At 35.9% G+C, this 18,268-nt stretch overlaps 1 protein-coding gene across 1 annotated transcript; it reads right to left on the reverse strand.

The window, feature by feature from the left end:
* Nucleotides 1-1,203: 1,203 nt before the first annotated feature.
* On the reverse strand, nt 1,204-11,129 carry LOC122020280 (syntaxin-22-like). The gene is made up of 7 exons (XM_042578147.1): nt 10,630-11,129; nt 5,064-5,157; nt 3,891-4,030; nt 3,334-3,408; nt 1,987-2,144; nt 1,813-1,913; nt 1,204-1,729 (listed from the first exon to the last, which is right to left on the reverse strand). Exons 1-7 carry the CDS (start codon nt 10,815-10,817, stop codon nt 1,664-1,666), a joined length of 822 nt encoding a protein of 273 aa, XP_042434081.1. The 5' UTR covers nt 10,818-11,129; the 3' UTR covers nt 1,204-1,663.
* Nucleotides 11,130-18,268: the final 7,139 nt, after the last annotated feature.

The raw sequence follows: 18,268 nt of genomic DNA on the forward strand, positions 1-18,268 counted from the left end.
GAACATTGTTCATGAATGTTGTTCACGAACAATATTCACGAACAATGTCCACGAACGTTAACGAACTAAACACATATGTGTTCAAGCTTGTTTATTTAGCTTAATGAACTGTTCAAGCTTGTTTGTTTAATTAATTTTATGTATATTGAACGAATATAAATAAGCTCTTACTAAATCGAATACCAAAGTTGTTCACGAACGCTTGATTTATTTACAACCCTATTAATAAGTTGCAAGTCTTCTCAAGACATTCATTACTCCTAAAGTAATTATTGTGGCTCACAATCATCGTTTCTGGAATTAATAATCAATAATAACCAAGTGATCGACTTTAATGGGGAGACGATCATAATTAATGGTCAAGATTAAATAGCTAGACGATTTCTCGAATACTATGGTCACAATCATTGAAGGTAACACCCATCTCATCCTTATATAAATGCTAAGAACATCTCCAATGCAAAGTTTTTAAAGAGATTTGTAAAATGAAAAAACTAAATAAAAAAGTTCTAACCATTGTGGATGTAAGGCTTGAAGTTTATTGTTAAAGAGCAGTAGTGAAATTTCAAAGCTGCTTTTTTGTGTTGAAATTAATATAATATGTATGTAGTTATGTAATTACATATCATAAAATGGAGCACACAAAAATCATTTAAAGCTCTAACTATTGGAGATGTTTCAATAGATTTTTAGAATATTGATGTGGCATATTGAGATCATAAAATTTTTTTTTATAAAATTTTAACCATTGAAGATGCCATAAAATTACGTTAGTATTTGGGGCTCTTTTTATGACTCTCACGTTCATATCTACACCTTTAGTGGATTAACATAAGAGGAATTTTACTTGACAATTTCAGTACTCTTAATGCTGGTTCCCATGTGCATGGTAGACGAGTACCCCTAACGCTAGTCAAATATATAAATATGCTCTAAGCAATTGAGCCATTAAATTACACGAGTTAGAATTACCCACACACGAGTATTGATTATAGTGTGCATGGAAAAACAGTAAAACTAAATAATAATAATAATAATAAATTATTCTACTAAATGCCAATCTACTGCTCAAAATAGTCATTGTCAGATATTGCACTAATACTCTAATATTCCAGCAATTAGGGTATGACATGACACTGAATTGTTACAATTTGGAAGATAATTGGCAATGAAATAATTTTGAGAGAGCACTGAGCCGATCCATTCAAAACTTTTGGCTTCCTCGTGATTCACTTATGCACGAATGCAAGTGAACGCATTACAACAAATGTTACATCTTCGATCTGCTGACACCATTTCTATAATATACACAAGCAACAAATAGATAAACAATTTCATAATGAATTGGAAGTTGGAATAGCATGTTAGAACAAACTTTACATACAAAAAATTCCAGTTAAACCCCTTGATTATCAACAACGCGAACACCGGAGTGAACTGCGTCGATGGATAAAAAGAAGCACCTCAACACCTGGAAGCAAATGCAACAGAAAGCGCACACAAAGAACTCAAGTTGCAAATTGTTATATACACTTCAATGTCATATCATAAACTCTGCCAAGGCTGCAGCTTTAGAAGACCAGTGGGATGATATTAGAGTTGAGTCTGATCAAACCATTAACTCAAAGGGCCAGAATTGACTGAAGTGCACTACAATCTCAGATCATGCTGCGATGATTATTATCACAATGAGTAGGATAATGCCAAAAATCACCAAAAGCAGGCACATCTGCATAAAACCCAGCTAACTCAAAAACACAACATATTCAAAAGATTGATACTCCTTTTTTTAGAAGCAGAAGTCGATCTTACGAGGGACGAATTTGACTTTTGGGTTTTTTCTGCCTTTTTAAGCTGAGATTTTGCTTGTAAAGTTGCTGCATGAGAACTCTCGATGTGGGAGTTGATATCATCTGCAAGAAATTAAGAGTTTATCAAAAGGAAAACACAAATGAAGATGAACATTACAAAGTTCATTTTTCTCACCAATTACAATTCCTTGATCATTAACCAGCACAGCAAGGTCCTTGAAGATTTCATTCACCTGACCAATCTGCTGCTGAATTTCTTGAATGCCCTGTTCTCTCTCCTCGATGATTGCCTCATTAAAAACAATCTCATTATCCAACAACAACAACTCTTGCCTATACAACAAAAAAATCATGAAATTAGGAAAATATCCAAATGCATCTCTCGAAAAACAAATGCTAGAACTCATCACAAATTCTCCTAAACTTGTACAAACTTAGATACCATTCAGTCACAGAGCAGGTTTTGCTCATTACCAAGAACAATTAGGGGAAAAAAAGACCTGCAATTGGCATTAATTATTCAAGTAACTTCACAGCCTAATATGGGATGGCTATGTCTACTTATATGATCAAATCCATATAGATAGTCAGTATGTGTATCAAGTTAAGAGCTAAAGGTACAACCTATTCAAGTGCTACGCATTTTTGTTGTCTTTGATGTTTCATGTAAAATCACAACACTAAAGTGTTTCAACTCAAGCAATTGTCACCTAAACAGAAATTGCAGCGTTATCACTTAGCTCAAGTATTTGGTGCAAGCCTTCATGATGACTGTGTATTATAGTTCACTCTCATGTTTTGGGGATCAAATTCAAACCTTCTGAGGATCATGTGATGCTGAAATCCAGATTAAAACTGGTGATAAAAATCAAGGTCTAACTAAGATCAAGTTGGCAGTGGTCTGAACCGTGGAATTGCTAGGTAGACAACCAAGATTGAACCAAATTTGAGACAGGGCCACTCATATGTTGAAGCTGCTGCAGCAGCAGAAGTGTCTCTTCTCATGTTAAGTCCAACAACACTGATGAGTATAGCATGATTACTTGTGTTCCTCTGACGGCCACCTGCAAGATTGACGTTGATCAAAGGTCTCCATGTTTGCAGCCAACCCAAGAAGTAACTAACTCGTTGAAGGCAGACTTCATTCAACCATCATCTGGACAGTTGATCTTGTCATATAATCAATTGCCTGGGGCATTCATTTGGTACTTTTGGTTTTGCACAAAATCAATTGGTTCTTTATTTTTTCATGGGATAATAATGTAGTAGATAACTTGCAGGTTCAGAAACATCTGGGTATTAAGTTGTTATAAGAAGTAATAGCATTCCTAACGACACAGCATAGATGGAAAAAATCTGTCATTCATAAATATTCATATAAAAGATTATGAAAGTAGAAAATTTTGTTAAGCAATTTGTCCAGACAAAATAAATTTTTTCATGAGATAGAAAGTAATTGTAAATAATTAGCCAATAACCTAGAAACATCATGTACTAGGAAAAGACATGAGCTAGAAATCACCTTCTAGAATCTGCAAGCAGAGCACGCTGTTCGCGAGTTTTGCTAGAACCAGAGTCAGCTTCAGTTGCATCATAGCTGTACAAATATAAACAGGCATCGAAGGAAACTGCAGTAAGTTACAAGAATAATCACAGTGAAAATTAAATAAATTAAAAAAATTGACTATACTTAACAGCTGATTGGGATCATTAACCTAATTAAATCTACTTGTTCATATAGCAATACCCATGCCAACTCCCTATTTCCCCCTTGTTAGGAAACAAACAACTCAGATACAAGCACTTTTTCTACCAAATACTCATAAAGGGATTCTTGTCAAATAAAGAGGCCAATAAATCAGTTGGAACTAGATGAGAAGACACTTGTGTCAAAACTGAAAACAACGATCCACTGAAATACTAATTTGAAAAACTGAAACAATGATCTTATGAGTGACCAAAGTTAAAAAACTGACAACAAGCAAAACCAACCAATGGAATCTACCATATGCCACCACCATTGAGATTAAGGAAACAATGCAGCAGTTCAAACCAAAAATCCAACACAATACAAATTACCTTTGAGGGAAATTTGCTTCTGGAGCCAATGGGGCAAATGCAGTCTCCCTCTCAGCAGCCAGCCTCTGAAATTTCTGGAACTCCTTCAAGATATTTTGAAAATCCTTTGCAAGTTTTGCATCAGCAACCTTTTTACTCGCCTGATAGATTTAATAAATGCTTGAACACATGCAACCATTTAATCACAAATTTCAGAGGGTATCCACTGTATTTGCAGTGAGAAAGATCTAAGAGAGATGATGATCCATGATGCAACAACAACCAATTCTTTATCCTACTAAGTAGGTTTGGCTATATGAATCCTCATATGTCATTGGAGTCAATCCCCTACTGTTTATCATCTATATTTAAATAAATTTTATCATATTTTATCATTGATAATCAAGTCTTCTTTGGTCCCAAGGACCAACAAGAGAAAGTAGAATAAGGCAAAGTTTGTTTCAGAGTTTATTGGATAACTTGATGAGCAGGTGATTAAGTTTTTATTTCTTATTATGTTAAACTTGTGAAAAATAGGCATCCATTTCCTACTATGGATAAAATTCCGTAAAAAGGACGGACAGCAGAAAACCAATATTTTACTCATTGATAAGCTGATTCATTGTGGAATACATGTTGCCATTTTTCAGTTAAGATAAGAATTGAACGGATAGAAATTCTGACATAGTTAATGTAATAAAATAAAATGATCACAAAAAAAACTTTAAAGAATGAAACCTAACTTACAAATGATGTTTTCCTAATAAGAAGATTAACAGCATAGTAAATGATGAGAAATAAAAAAGAATTTGATAGCTTAAGAGATATATTCTACAAGGATGTGAGGATGAGAGTTGGTTTTTATCATTGGCAATGAAAAATTATAAGAGAGGAAGGAAGAATTGATTGAAACAACAGTATCATCCATGATTAATTGATTTTATAAAAAAAATTAAAAATATAAGTTTCTCCTTGCTAGAAGCCTAAAAAACTATAGGGTTGTATTTTTGGTCTGTCATGTCATTAAAACACCTTTATTATCAGACAAGTTTGTAAACACCAATTGGATAATTGCATGAGAAATCATAAGAAAACCTATAAATCAGGAGATTGGAAATTCAACTAAAACTAAAGCTATACCAATGCCACGAGAGTAAATAAGAGAAAAAGTATATGGAAAGAGTTGAAACTTACACTGACTTCAACACGATGATCTGTTTCACTAGCTAGTTTAAGTTTTGCAGAAGTGTCTTTAACTAATTGTGAAATTTGTAATCTAGAGTTATTCCTGCCAAGAAACATATTAAATCAAGTAATGAGTGTGGAATAAGTTCCATGGAAGAATTGATTTCACATGGAAAACATCAAACATGCAGCTAGTACATGAAAGAAACTATTTCCAGCAAAACCAAATGGAAAAATGATCTAACTTGAATAGTAAAAAATGGCATAAAGAACTAGGACTGCAATTAGAAGTTTTCTCAGAGATGCCCAGTAAAGGGAATATAGTTCATCATCATCATCATCCTAGGAACTTATCAAAACAACCCTACCTTAAAAAAAGTTATAAAAAAAAAGTCAAAGGAACCACATTTCTATAAAGAAACTAAACATTCGTATTCTTTAGCCACATTAGAGCAATCTAACAAATCTAGTAAGCATTTTATTACATTAAAGAAATCTTTTAAAGATGAGGAACATTCAGATTTATAATTTTGATGAAGAGAAGGATGGTAACCATTATTTACTATTCATTGGATACACAGGCAGTACACTTTTTCACATCTTAAAGCTCTCACTCCATCATATCATGTTTTTTTAAATAAAAAAAATGAAACTAGGTGCAATTTAAAGTCTCTCTTCCCTCTCTCAATTTGGAAAGAAATTGATTTCTCTTTCTCAATTTTTTTTTAAAAATAATCTCTCTCTCTGGTTGCCAATTTGGGGAAAAAAAATCAATCTCTCTATTTGGGAATAAAACGATGTCTTTCCTAGTTCCTCTATTTGGAAAATAAATAAATCTTTCTCTATCTCCCTCTCTATTTGAAGAGAAATCCACTACTCACTACCTCTAGATTTGGAAGTTGTGCTTCAACCTTCACTTAGGTTTGGAAGTTTCGTCAGATTTGGAAATCTCTTCCATATGGAAATCTCTTCCATTACCCATCTCAATTCATAAGATAGACGATCTACTTTCGCCAGCATGGAAGCTTTCTAGTTCTGGAGTGGCTGTTGCTGCCTTGTTTTGAAAGGGGATTTCCAACAAATAAGGAAGGTGATAAATCTCCTTCCTTTCTATATCTACCTCCCTTTCTCAGTTTGAGCAACCCACTTGCTCATGTAAGACAACCACCCTCAAGGTTTCATTTGGCTAGTGTATTAAACAATTGAGATTGTTATGAATTAAGTTCTTAGTGGTGGCAAAAAGGCGAATCGCTCGCTTCCAGCGCCTCCGCCAGCCCCTCCCCAACACGGAAGAGGTAAATCATGGGTGACTACTAGCCTTGAACAGTTGAATAGTATATGCGGAGGGCAGGCACCCAGCTACTTGACCCTCAGACCTCATAGTGGTAACACCAACATGCGCTAGCCAATTGTTCGTACCAAGGGGACTATGAATTAAGTTCTCAGTGGAAACTTGGTAGGTTGATTGATGATTTGAAAGTTAATGTTTTCACCTACATTTGCATTAGAATTTTCTCTAAAATCCTAATGCTGTGTTTAGGGCAGCAACTTAGAGGGCAAGAGATAATGGTTTTTGATCAAGTTTTGATAGATGAGTCTCCTTTTTGAGATAGGATCCTCATCCTTTTGTTCATGGTTATAAAAGGAGGACTATAGAGAGCTTGCAAAGGTTGGCTCTTTGTGCTTAAATTCTTACATCTATAAGCTCTCTCATAGTGATCCTAAACCTCAATTATAGTGCTTCTTACTCGCTCTCACTTGTTCTCATTCGTTATAGTAAAAGCAGTCGACGATCTAATCAATTGAAGCTTAGTTTCAACTAAGTAGCAAGCCACAAAAATATTTATGTTTGTGCTTGAATTGATTAGAAAATCAATTAAACATGTTAAGTCATCAAGGCAATCAATTGAATCCTTAACAAGATTTAGAAAGAAGGCCAGGAAAGTTGCAACTATCAGATCCCTTAAGCGATAAAATGATTTGGTATACTAAAGTCAAGGTGAGTCGATCGTGTTAGGTTGCATGTACTAGAATCAAAGAAAGATCATGAGTTTATAAGAAAAAGATATCTCCATTGGTATGACGCCTTTTGGATAGAGCCCAAAAATAACACCATAAGGGCTTAGGCTCAAAGTGGACAATATCATACTATTGTGGAGATATCTAAATTTTTTTGGTCCTCTAACGAAGGAAGTGGGAGCTCCCATGTCTGGATCAAGACGACCAGACACCAAGCAGAGAAGTCCTAGTCGATCCTAGAGGCAGGAAAGTCCTGTTGGGTCAAGGATCAAATGACATCATGCGGATAGGCTTGAGGGGGTGGTCCTTCATTTGAGGGAGGGATTGTTGGGTTGCAATGGTTGCAAATAAAGTCCCACATTGAAAACACATGGAAATATCATGAACTTATAAGGGAAAGATATCTCCATTGATACGAAGTTTTTTGGGTAGAGCCCAAAAATAAAACCATGAGGGTTTAGACCTAAAGTGGATAATATCATACCATTATGGAGATATCTAAATTCTTTTGGTCCTAACAGATCTAAGTAGTCGTTGTCTTGGAGAGCAATCGACTTATAATAAGTCAACTCATAAATTCATTGGTAAATTGAAGACTATAAAATGTAGTCAATGAAAGAAAAAAAAGTGAACTTGAAGCCAATTTGGAGGCTATAAAAAGAGCACCATGGAGAGCATGCAAAGGCAAACACTTTACGGTTAACTTCTTAGATCTATAAACTCTCTCATTGTAATCCTAAGCCTATTGTTGTGATTCTTAGGGGGCGTTTGGTTTAGGGGAATAAGAGTGGGGAATGAGAATGAGAATCATTGATTGTCATTGTTAATGTTTGGATTATAGGAATAGGAATACAAATAGGGGAATGAATCCTTAAAATAGGGTAATAACTCATTCCCATGTACCTCCCCTTCAATGAGCCATTACCCTATTTTCATCAATCAAAATATTCTCTTATTCCCAAAATACCCTTGACCTAAAACTAAAACTTTCTCCCTTAATATCAAATATCAAAATATATTTATTTATTTATTCTTTCATATCACTTCTCTCTCCTTTTTCTCTCTCATCATATTTTCTCTCTCATCATTTTATCACACACTTTCTCTCTCCTTAATTTCTCCTATCACACTCTCTTTCCTCTTTTTTTTCATTACGCTTTCTCTCTCCTCAATCTCTTCCATCGCACTCTCTTCCTTCTTTTTTTCTCATCATACTTTCTCTCTCCTCAATCTCTCCCATCACACTCTCTTTTCTCTTCACACTTTTTCTCTCGTCACACTCTCTCCTTTTTTTTCCTCAACACACGTTCTCTCTCATCATATTTTCTCCCTTATTATACTTTCCCTCTCCTCAATCTCTCCCATCACACTCACTGTTCTCTTTTTATCTCATCATACTTTCTCTCTCACCATACTTTCTCGCTCCTCAATCTCTCTCATCACATTCTCTCTCCCCATTTTTTTCTCATTATGTTTTCTCTCTCTTCATCCTCTCCTATCATACTTTCTCTCACATCATATTTTCTCTCTCATCTTCTCTCATCATGCTCTCTCCTATCACACTCTCTTTTCTCATTCTCTTATCACACTTTCTCTCTCTTCATTCTTTCTCATCACACTTTCTCTCTCATCATACTTTCTCTCTCATCATTCTCTTTCATCATATTTTTCTCTCACATTCATCTTTCTCTCACATCTAATTTTTTCTTTTATTTTCCTTTAAGGGTAAAAAAGGAAATTTTGATTTATTCCGATAGAAAATATGCAACTAACCAAATATTGCTTTTATGAGTGATATCCATGCTCATACCCATTCTCATTCCACAATATAATGATTCCCATTCCGATTCCTATTCCTAGGAAAGAACCAAACGCCCCCTTAGTTGCTCTCACTTGTTCTCATCCATTTAAATAGTCGTAGTCAATAATCTAGTCAACTGAAGGCGAGTGAACCAACTAAGAAGTTGACTTAGACTAATCAACTAGCGAACAAAATATTTCTATTTGTGGCTGAGTTGATTGGACAGTTGATTCAATGAGTTGAGTTGAATCAACTAGGTAGACAATTGAATCTATAACAAGAGTTGAAAAAATACCATTGATCGAGAGGTGAAAATATCGTTGATCGGAGAGTAGTCGATTATGATAAGTGGAGTCGATTCAAAAATCTATTGGCAAACTGAAGACCGTAATAACTACAAAAATAGACGGTTGGAGATGCAATCAATCGAGTGATTAATGACAAAATAGAAAAGTGAAATTGAAGACAACTTGGAGGCTATAAAAGGAAGACTATGGAGAGCTTGAAAAGGCTAGAGCTTTATGCTTAACTTCTTGCATTTATAAGTTCTCTTATTACAATCCTAAGCCTTAATTGTTGTGCTTCTTACTTTCTCTTACTTGCTCTCATTCATCATAAGAAAATTTTGAAAGAGATTTCTCCACCTCCAAAAGCATCCAAAAAGTAGAAAGTTAGTGGGCATTCAGAAGTGACTCACCGAAGGGTCGTAGCTCATGGATTAGGAACAAGGGTTCCAAATCACATAATCAATCATGTTACATTTGTATTCACACTTTTTACTTCCCGCTATGCTTATCGTGTTTGATTGGCCTTGCAAAAGTTTTAGCAAGAGTAAAAAGTTGATGCTATTTGTCCTCTCTAGCCATCCTACCATCATCCCTACTGGTCCTAAGACTCCATTGGATGGACACCAAACTAATAGAAACAAAGAGCATGTGGCCACAGATAGATTTATTAGTGAGAATATGTAAATCTTAGGGATGTATAACCCATAATGTCTGAACTATTCAGTTCAATATTTTAACCTTAAGTTCTCACTTATCTATAATAATAAGAGAACTAAAATTATTATTTTTACTGTCAAAGAAAGGATGGGTATTTCGTAAACCTACTAGAATCAAAGACATTTACTTTTAAATAAAAAAATCATTTTTTTGCAAGAACAAACTTTATATCAAAACCTCAAGAATTTCTCATTGAGCATTTGAGAAATTTTAAAAATAAATAAATCCACTTATTTCCGATGCTAAGGCAAAAGCATGAGACTCCTTTTAAATATTAAAAAAATGCAAGAATCAAAACTTAAAAATAAATCCATTCACTTATTTCTGAAGCTAAGGCGAGAGCAAGAGATTTCTTTTAAATAAATAAAAAAAAACTTTGGCGCAAGAATAAGTTTTATATCAAAACTTCATGAATCGTTACTTTCTCATTGAGCATTTGAGATTGTTAAAAATAAATTAATCCACTTATTTCTGATGCCAAGGCAAAAGCAAGAGACCTCGTTATGCTAGCTTTGTAGATTAACAAGAAAATATAAATAGACATGAAATGTTAACAGCCATGGTAATCATCTTATGGATCAACTAGTGGTTTATTTTCTTATCCATGGTAAATTGGAGTTTCTCATATATCGAGAACAAAGTCAAAGAGTGGGTCAAACCAAAGCTAGATCAAACGATATCAACATGAACCTGCGTAGCGAGATTAAATCGACCAATAGGAAAATAAATGCATAGAGAATTGCGCCCTCACAGCTTATCGCGTAGCTGGGGGGTGTCCTTGGGGGTGCCGATCGTGTTGACGAGGCGCTCGAAGTTGCGAACGGCCGTGGTGATCTGGAACAGCCCCGCGGCGACAGCCTGCGTCTGATCCTGCCTTCCGTTCGTCAGATCCCGCCGGCCGGCGAGCGGTCGCCCTGTATCCAGATCCTGGAAGCTCATTCTGTCTCCCTCAATTCCAACCAGAGAGAGAGAGGCCCGCTGAAGCAAGTTCGAACCAAAAAAAAAAAAACAAAAGCCAATCGAAGGAATACGAGACCGATCCCCCGAAAGACGGTTGGGAATTCGCGTGCGAAATAGAAGAAGCCACAAGATCAGAACCTGGCTTGATCGAGAGACAATGAAGGAATATAGGGATCGGGAAGAAGGGAGATTGGGAGGCGAAGAGGCCAAAGCGAAGAAACCAAAATTGGGAAGAAAACAATGAAAAAGGAAACAAACCAAGAACAGTAAAGCGATCGACAAGGCCGACCACGAATCGACGAATAAATATGCCGCTGTAAAAACGATAAGAAAATAAATAAATAAATAAATAAATAAATAAATAACGATGGTGAGGCTCTCCTCATTCACGTCACAACTTAAGTAACGATTATTTTGCGTGTTACGTCGTGCGCGGGACATGAGGAGATGCCACGTCAATGTCAACGTCAGCGTCAACGTCTACGGAACGTGTACTGCCCGTTCTGTTGATTTGAGTTTCATGTATTTTAGGGCATGTTAAATCTCTAAATCTGCCAATTTACCATGTCAATATCACATAAAAATAAAAAAAAATCTATTATTCCCTCTGTAATAAATTTTTTTACTATAATCTTGTTATGTGCCCTACATTATAAATATATAACTCTATATTATAAATCATAAATCAAAATATAACACTACTTTATCATTAATTATAATCTTCATCTTAAAAGAAAAAAAATTGATTTAAATTTTTAATACTATTCTTAAATTATAAATCTTAAATCTCACTTCTATAATGATTTAATTTTTTTATTGAAATTTTTTTATTTTATAAACCTCTCACAAAATTTACATTAGAGATGCCCTTAACTAGCATTACCGTTAAATCTTCGGTGATGCGAAAATTAGTTGGCATGACAATGATAATGTGAAGAGATTAATATAGAGGTGGGGATAGGATCAAACTCACATTTTATAGTTCAACTTGTTAGTAATTAGCTCTAAGAGTCAATTATGAGATGATTAAGCTTTTTCGGTTACTCATTGAGTTAGACTCAAATGAACTCACTCATTGAATTGAGTCCAATCTGAATTAGACATATTAGATTAATGGGTTAGATTCAATGGGTTAGACTTATTAGGTTATTGGATTAATAGTTAATCCAATATAATAATCCAACTCATTAAGAGGAATATAAAAAGACAAAAATCCTTAGTATTCATTGGATGAATATAAATAGATTTTTGGATTGATTTTTTTATTAGATGAAAAAAAAAGACTCTTGATCTTCCCTGGTTCTTCCTCCTTGGCCGAATCTTGATGTTTGGTCGAACCTTCCAAGTGGCTAGCACCACAAAGTTGGTTATTCTCCTGATTGAGAATTCATGTGACGAACAAAAGATATGTTCATGTGGATACCGTAGAGGCGCGGACACTTGATCACACTGAGATCTGCATCCAAAGAAAGGTTGCTGACGGGATCAAAGGTATAATCCTCTCATGTAAGATTTAGTATATGGTTTCCTTTCACATGCATCTTCTAGAGGAACTAGATGTTTTCCGCTATGCTTTCGCGTGTTTAGCGCTCTAGTTCCTTACAATGGTATCAGAGTCACCTACAAAGGCATATACTAAGTTGTTAGAATTTTTATATGTGATAAAGAAATTGCATTATAGGTTTACTATGATTTGTAAAATTATGAGTCTCGGCCAAAATTCTGAGTCAACAAAAAATTGGTGTTTTGTTGAGAATGAAACATAGTTGGTGTTGTGACCAACAAGGTCTCTGCCAAAGGTGTTTAGTTGGAAACGAAACATAGTTGGTATTGTGGGCAATAAGGTTTTAAGTATGGCAGCAACTCATACAATGAGTGTGTGAAATAATTTTTCGTGGGGGGTGTTGCCCCCTTGACCCCGCCCGCTAATCGGCTAGCGGGATTATCGTGGCGTTGCGACTCATAATTAGTTGTTAAAATCATAGTAGATTTATGTCATAAGGATATTGTGAATATAAATATGACATGGTGGATGGTTATGGTCTTTAACCCCAATGTAATTAGATGTGTGTTGTAATTCATAATACGACCTGTGTGTCGTGCCTTCATCTTTTATCACTCTTGTTGTAAATTTAGGCTACACTTGAATGTAACTCGAGTTTCTTTAGGTTTTGTAATGTACAAATTAGAGAATAATTATTCTACTGGACGGCGGTGAAAAAGGAAGAAGGACAATAACACACGACGAACAAGGAAGCACTTGGAGAAGATGCTTAGACCTAGGTTGAATTTTCGATCTTCTCATTGACTTGAGAGGATCGTAGATTATGGGGTCATAACCATGCCATGTTTAATTTAGCATATATGTTGATGTTGTTAGGGTTTCAAGGTTGCAAACATAGTCCCATATTGAAAACACATGGAAAAGATCATGGGTTTATAAGAGAAAAGATATCTCCATTAGCATGAGGCCTTTTGGGGAGAGCCCAAGAGCAAAACCATGAGGGCTTAGGTCCAAAGTGGACAATATCATGCAATTGTGGAGATATCTAAATTCTTTTCGACCCTACAATTGGTATCAGAGTCCGGACTGCTAGAAGGTTTAACCACCGACGACTGTGCACAAGAGTTATGGTCTGATTGAGCTATGTGGGTACAATATTGACCTCGAACAAAGAAAGTGGGGCTCCTATGTTCAGATCAAGAGGATCAGACACCAGGTAGGAAGTCCTAGTTGCGGCTAGGCAAGGAAGTCCTAGTAGGTCGGGTGGACCGAGTGGCAGGAAGACTTGGTGGGTCGAGGATCGGACATGGGAAGCCTATGGTCCTTTGTTTGAGGGGGGGATTGTTGGGGTTTCAAGGTTGCAAACATAGTCCCATATTGAAAACACATGGAAAAGATCATGGGTTTATAAGAGAAAAGATATCTCCATTGGCATGAGGCCTTTTGGGGAGAGCCCAAGAGCAAAACCATGAGGGCTTAGGCCCAAAGTGGACAATATCATGCAATTGTGGAGATATCTAAATTATTTTCGACCCTACAGATGTATGCCATGATATGCCATAAATGTATGTGATGCATGTGTAACTATCATAATTAGGTCATTTTCATATGCCTACCAAAGTTTGGTACTCACTACTATCTCAATCGTTTGTAGTCAAGTTTTGCCAAAGCAAAGTGACTTGTTTTATCTTGGTAGAGTGCGATAGGACAATTGTGATGTCCAAATATTAAACTTTGGGTGCAACTTAACTAAGTTGAGAACTTAGAGGCATGTCCCATATAATGAAATTCAATTATACTAGTCTTGGATGATTAGCCAAAGCTAACTCAAGATGTGTTATAATGTGGATTTTACAATATGGGTCAATGAACAAATAGTCTTGTTCACCCAATGATACAAGAGTTACATAGGATGTAATTGGTAAATGTTGTCTACCTAAGTTATACAAATTTTGGGTGATTAGCCAAAGCTAACTCAATATAAGATATAATATGGATCTTGTCCAATTAGTACACGTTGCCTACCTAAGTTATACAAGTCTTGGGCGATTAGCCAAAACTAACTCAAAAAAATGTGGAACTGCCACATCAGCGGCCCCCTAGAGCCAGTCTCACGGATATGGAGGGAGGTAAATGCAGAGTCAAAACTAACTCAAGATGAGGTATAATATGAATCTTGTCCCACTTGAATATCTTTGCTCCTAGGTTTAGAGCTAGTAGTGACTTGCTTCTACCAAGCTTTAGAATTCAATGAGAGAATCATTTGATTAAAGGCCTAATTAAGTGATTCGAGTATGATACTTATTTCTGTATTTTATTGTTGTAGATCACCATGTCGTCTAGTACATTGAATACACTCTCACTGCGATCTGTCCCTGATATGGACAAGCTCAATGGAGCTAACTTCCTGGACTAGTATAGAAACTTGAGAATAGTTTTCAAGTAAGAAAGAAAATTGTACGTCCTAGAGCAACTCATTCCTGAAGCACCCCCATTACTGCCGCTAGAGCTGATAAGGATGCTTATAAGAAGCATCAAGATGATGCATTAGATGTATCATGTCTTATGCTCGCTACCATGAACTCTGAGCTTTAGAAGCAATATGAGAACATGGGCACTTATGATATGATTGAACATCTTAGACAACTATATCAAAGGCAAGCAAGGCATGAGAGATTTGAGATCTCTAAGACACTGTTTCAATGCAAGATGCAAGAAGACAATCTCGTAGGGCCTTATGTGCTCAAAATGATTTGGTATGTGGAAAATTTACAATGGTTGGGATTCCCACTGGGCCAAGAATTGACCACTGATCTTATTTTACAGTCATTGCCTGAGAGCTACAGTCAGTTTGTTATGAACTACAACATGAATGAAATTGACAAACCACTATCTAAGATGTTGAGCATGTTGAGAATTGCTGAACTCAACTTTGAGAAGACAAAGCCTAGTACCATTTTGATGATGCAAAAGGGCAAAGGCAAATGGAAGCCTAAAAGTAAAGATATGACTCAAGCCAAAGACAAGGGCAACACTCATGCATTGAAACCCAAAGGTGGAGTTGCTAAGAAATGAACCTGCTTCCACTGTGGTGAGACCAGACACTGGAAGAGGAACTACAAGGTGTACCTAGAGGAATCGAAACAGAAGAGAAGTAAGACTTCTGTCTCAGGTATATATGTTATAAAAGCCAATCTATCTATTTCTTCTTCATAGATATTAGATACCGAGTGTGCATCTCACATTTGTACTAATGTGTAGAGGCTGAGAAATAGTAGATCATTGACAAAGGAGGAAGTGGACCTACGAGTAGGCAATGGTGCAAGAGTTGTTGCTATAGCTATAGGAACATATTTCTTATCTTTGCCCACTAGATTTATTTTAGAACTAGAAGAGTGTTGTTATGTGCCTACTTTAACCAAGAACATTATATCTGTTTCTTGTTTAGACAATAAGGGTTTTTCATTTGTAATAAAGGGCAAATGCTGTTCCATTTATTTGAATGATATATTCTATTGTAGTGCACCTCTAATAAATGGACTCTATATTATAGACTTTGAAAACCCAATCTATAACATAAATACCAAACGGTTCAAGTCTAATGATTTGAACTAAACATATCTCTGGCATTGTCGCTTGGATCACATAAATGACTGTCGCATATCCCAGCTCCATCAGGATGGACTTTTGGACTCATTTGATTTTGAATCATATGAGGTATACGAATCTTGTCTTTAAGTCAAGATGACAAAGACTTCATTTAATGGATATAGCGAAAGAGTTAATAACTTGTTAGGACTCATACATACAGATGTATGTGGCCCTTTCAGAATAGTAGCTAGAGGAGGCTACCATTACTTTATTACTTTTACTTGTAATTTCAGTAGGTACAACTACGTGTATCTGATGAGACGCAAGTCAGAATCCTTTGAAAAGTTCAAAGAATTCAATAATGAGGTACGAAACTAACTTGGTAAGAGTATTAAGATGTTTTGATCAGATCGAGGTGAGGAATACCTTAGCCAAGAGTTTCATGATCATCTCATTGAGTGTGAGATCATCTCTTAACTGACTCCGCCTAGAACACCACAATGGAATGGTGTATCACAAAGGAGAAATCATACTTTATTAGATATGGTATGATCGATGATGAGTCAAACATATCTTCCTACTTCCTTCTGGGGACATGCTCTAGAGACAGCTGCTTTCACACTTAAGCGCGTTCCATCTAAAGCTGTCATAAAGACACCATATACGATATGGACTAAAAAGAGTCTCAAAATATCTTTCATGAAGATTTGGGGATGTGAGCCTTACGTTCAACGATAAGTCTCAGATAAACTATGACTCAAATCAGATAAGTACTATTTTATAGGATATCCCAAGAAAACAAAGGGATACTATTTTTATAATTCCACACAAGGCAAAGTGTTTATTGCCAGAACTAGTGTTTTTCTAAAAAGGAAATTTGTTTTTAGAAAAACTAATGAGAGTAAAGTCAATCTTGAAGAAATTCAAGATGCATAAACTAGCACTGACACCTTGATGAAAACTGAACAGGAACCACAAGATGTTGTGGATCATGATGTTGTTACACCACAAGAAGTTGTGGAGCAACAACCTGTTCAAGTAGCATAAGCTCTACGCGAATTTGATAGGACCCGTCGTCAACTTGAGAGATATTCTTTTCTCTTGTCTGACAACGGTGATGTAGTGCTAGTTGGTCTCAACGAGCCTACATCTTATCAGGAAGCTATACATGGCCCAGATTCTGAGAAATGACTAGAGACCATAAGATCCGAAATGGAATCTATGTACACTAACCAAGTATGGACTTTTGGTTGATTCACCTGAAGAGATTAAACTCATTGGGTGCAAGTGGGTCTTCAAGGTGAAGATTGACATGGATGGTCATATGCATATCTATAAAGGTAGATTGGTGGCTAAAGGATTCAAACAGATTCATGGTATAGACTATGATGAAACTTTTTCACCAGTTGCGATACTAAAATTCATTTGGATCATGCTTGCTATTGCAACTTACTATTATTATGAGATCTGGCAGATGGATGTCAAAACCACATTTCTTAATGGAAATCTACTTAAGGATGCATACATAACACAATCTGAGGGTTTTTGTAGATCCAAAGCATGCTGGAAAGGTATGTAATTTCAACGATCCATATATGGATTAAAGCAAGCTTCTAGAAGCTGGAATCTTTGATTCGATGATGCGATCAAAGCGTTTGGTTTCATCAAGAATGTAGATAAACCTTGTATCTATAAGAAGGTTAGTGGGAGCATAGTCATCTTTCTTATATTATATGTAGATGAAATACTTCTTATTGGAAATGATATCCCTACTCTTCAATCAGTGAAGACTTGGCTTAGGAATTATTTTTCAATGAAGGACTTAGGTGAAGCAGCTTACATTTTAGGCATCAGAATCTATAGAGATAGATCTCAGCGATTGATTGGTCTAAGTCAGAGTACATACATTGACAAGATGCTTAAATGTTTTACCATGCAGAACCCCAAGAAGGGATTCCTACCAATGTCACATGATGTGAGTCTTTCGAAAACTTAATGCCCCTCTTCTAAGGAAGAAAGAGATCACGTGGAGCATATTCCTTATGCATCTGCTATAGGGTCTATCATGTACGTCATACTTTGTACTTGCCCAGATGTCTCATATGTGTTAAGCATGATGAGCAGATATTAGTCAAATCTAGTTAAAGGTCACTGGACAACAGTCAAGAATAAGTTTAAGTACTTGAGAAGAACTCAAGATTATTTGTTGATCTTTAAAGACGATAAAGAGCTTGTATAAAGGATTACAATGGTTGTTGTAAAGGGTTATAGTGGTGCAAGTTTCCAAATTGACAGGGACGATTCTAGATCGTAGTTAAGGTATATATTTTACTTA

Source organism: Zingiber officinale, chromosome 9A, assembly GCF_018446385.1.
Source record: "Zingiber officinale cultivar Zhangliang chromosome 9A, Zo_v1.1, whole genome shotgun sequence".
NCBI lineage: Eukaryota > Viridiplantae > Streptophyta > Magnoliopsida > Zingiberales > Zingiberaceae > Zingiber > Zingiber officinale.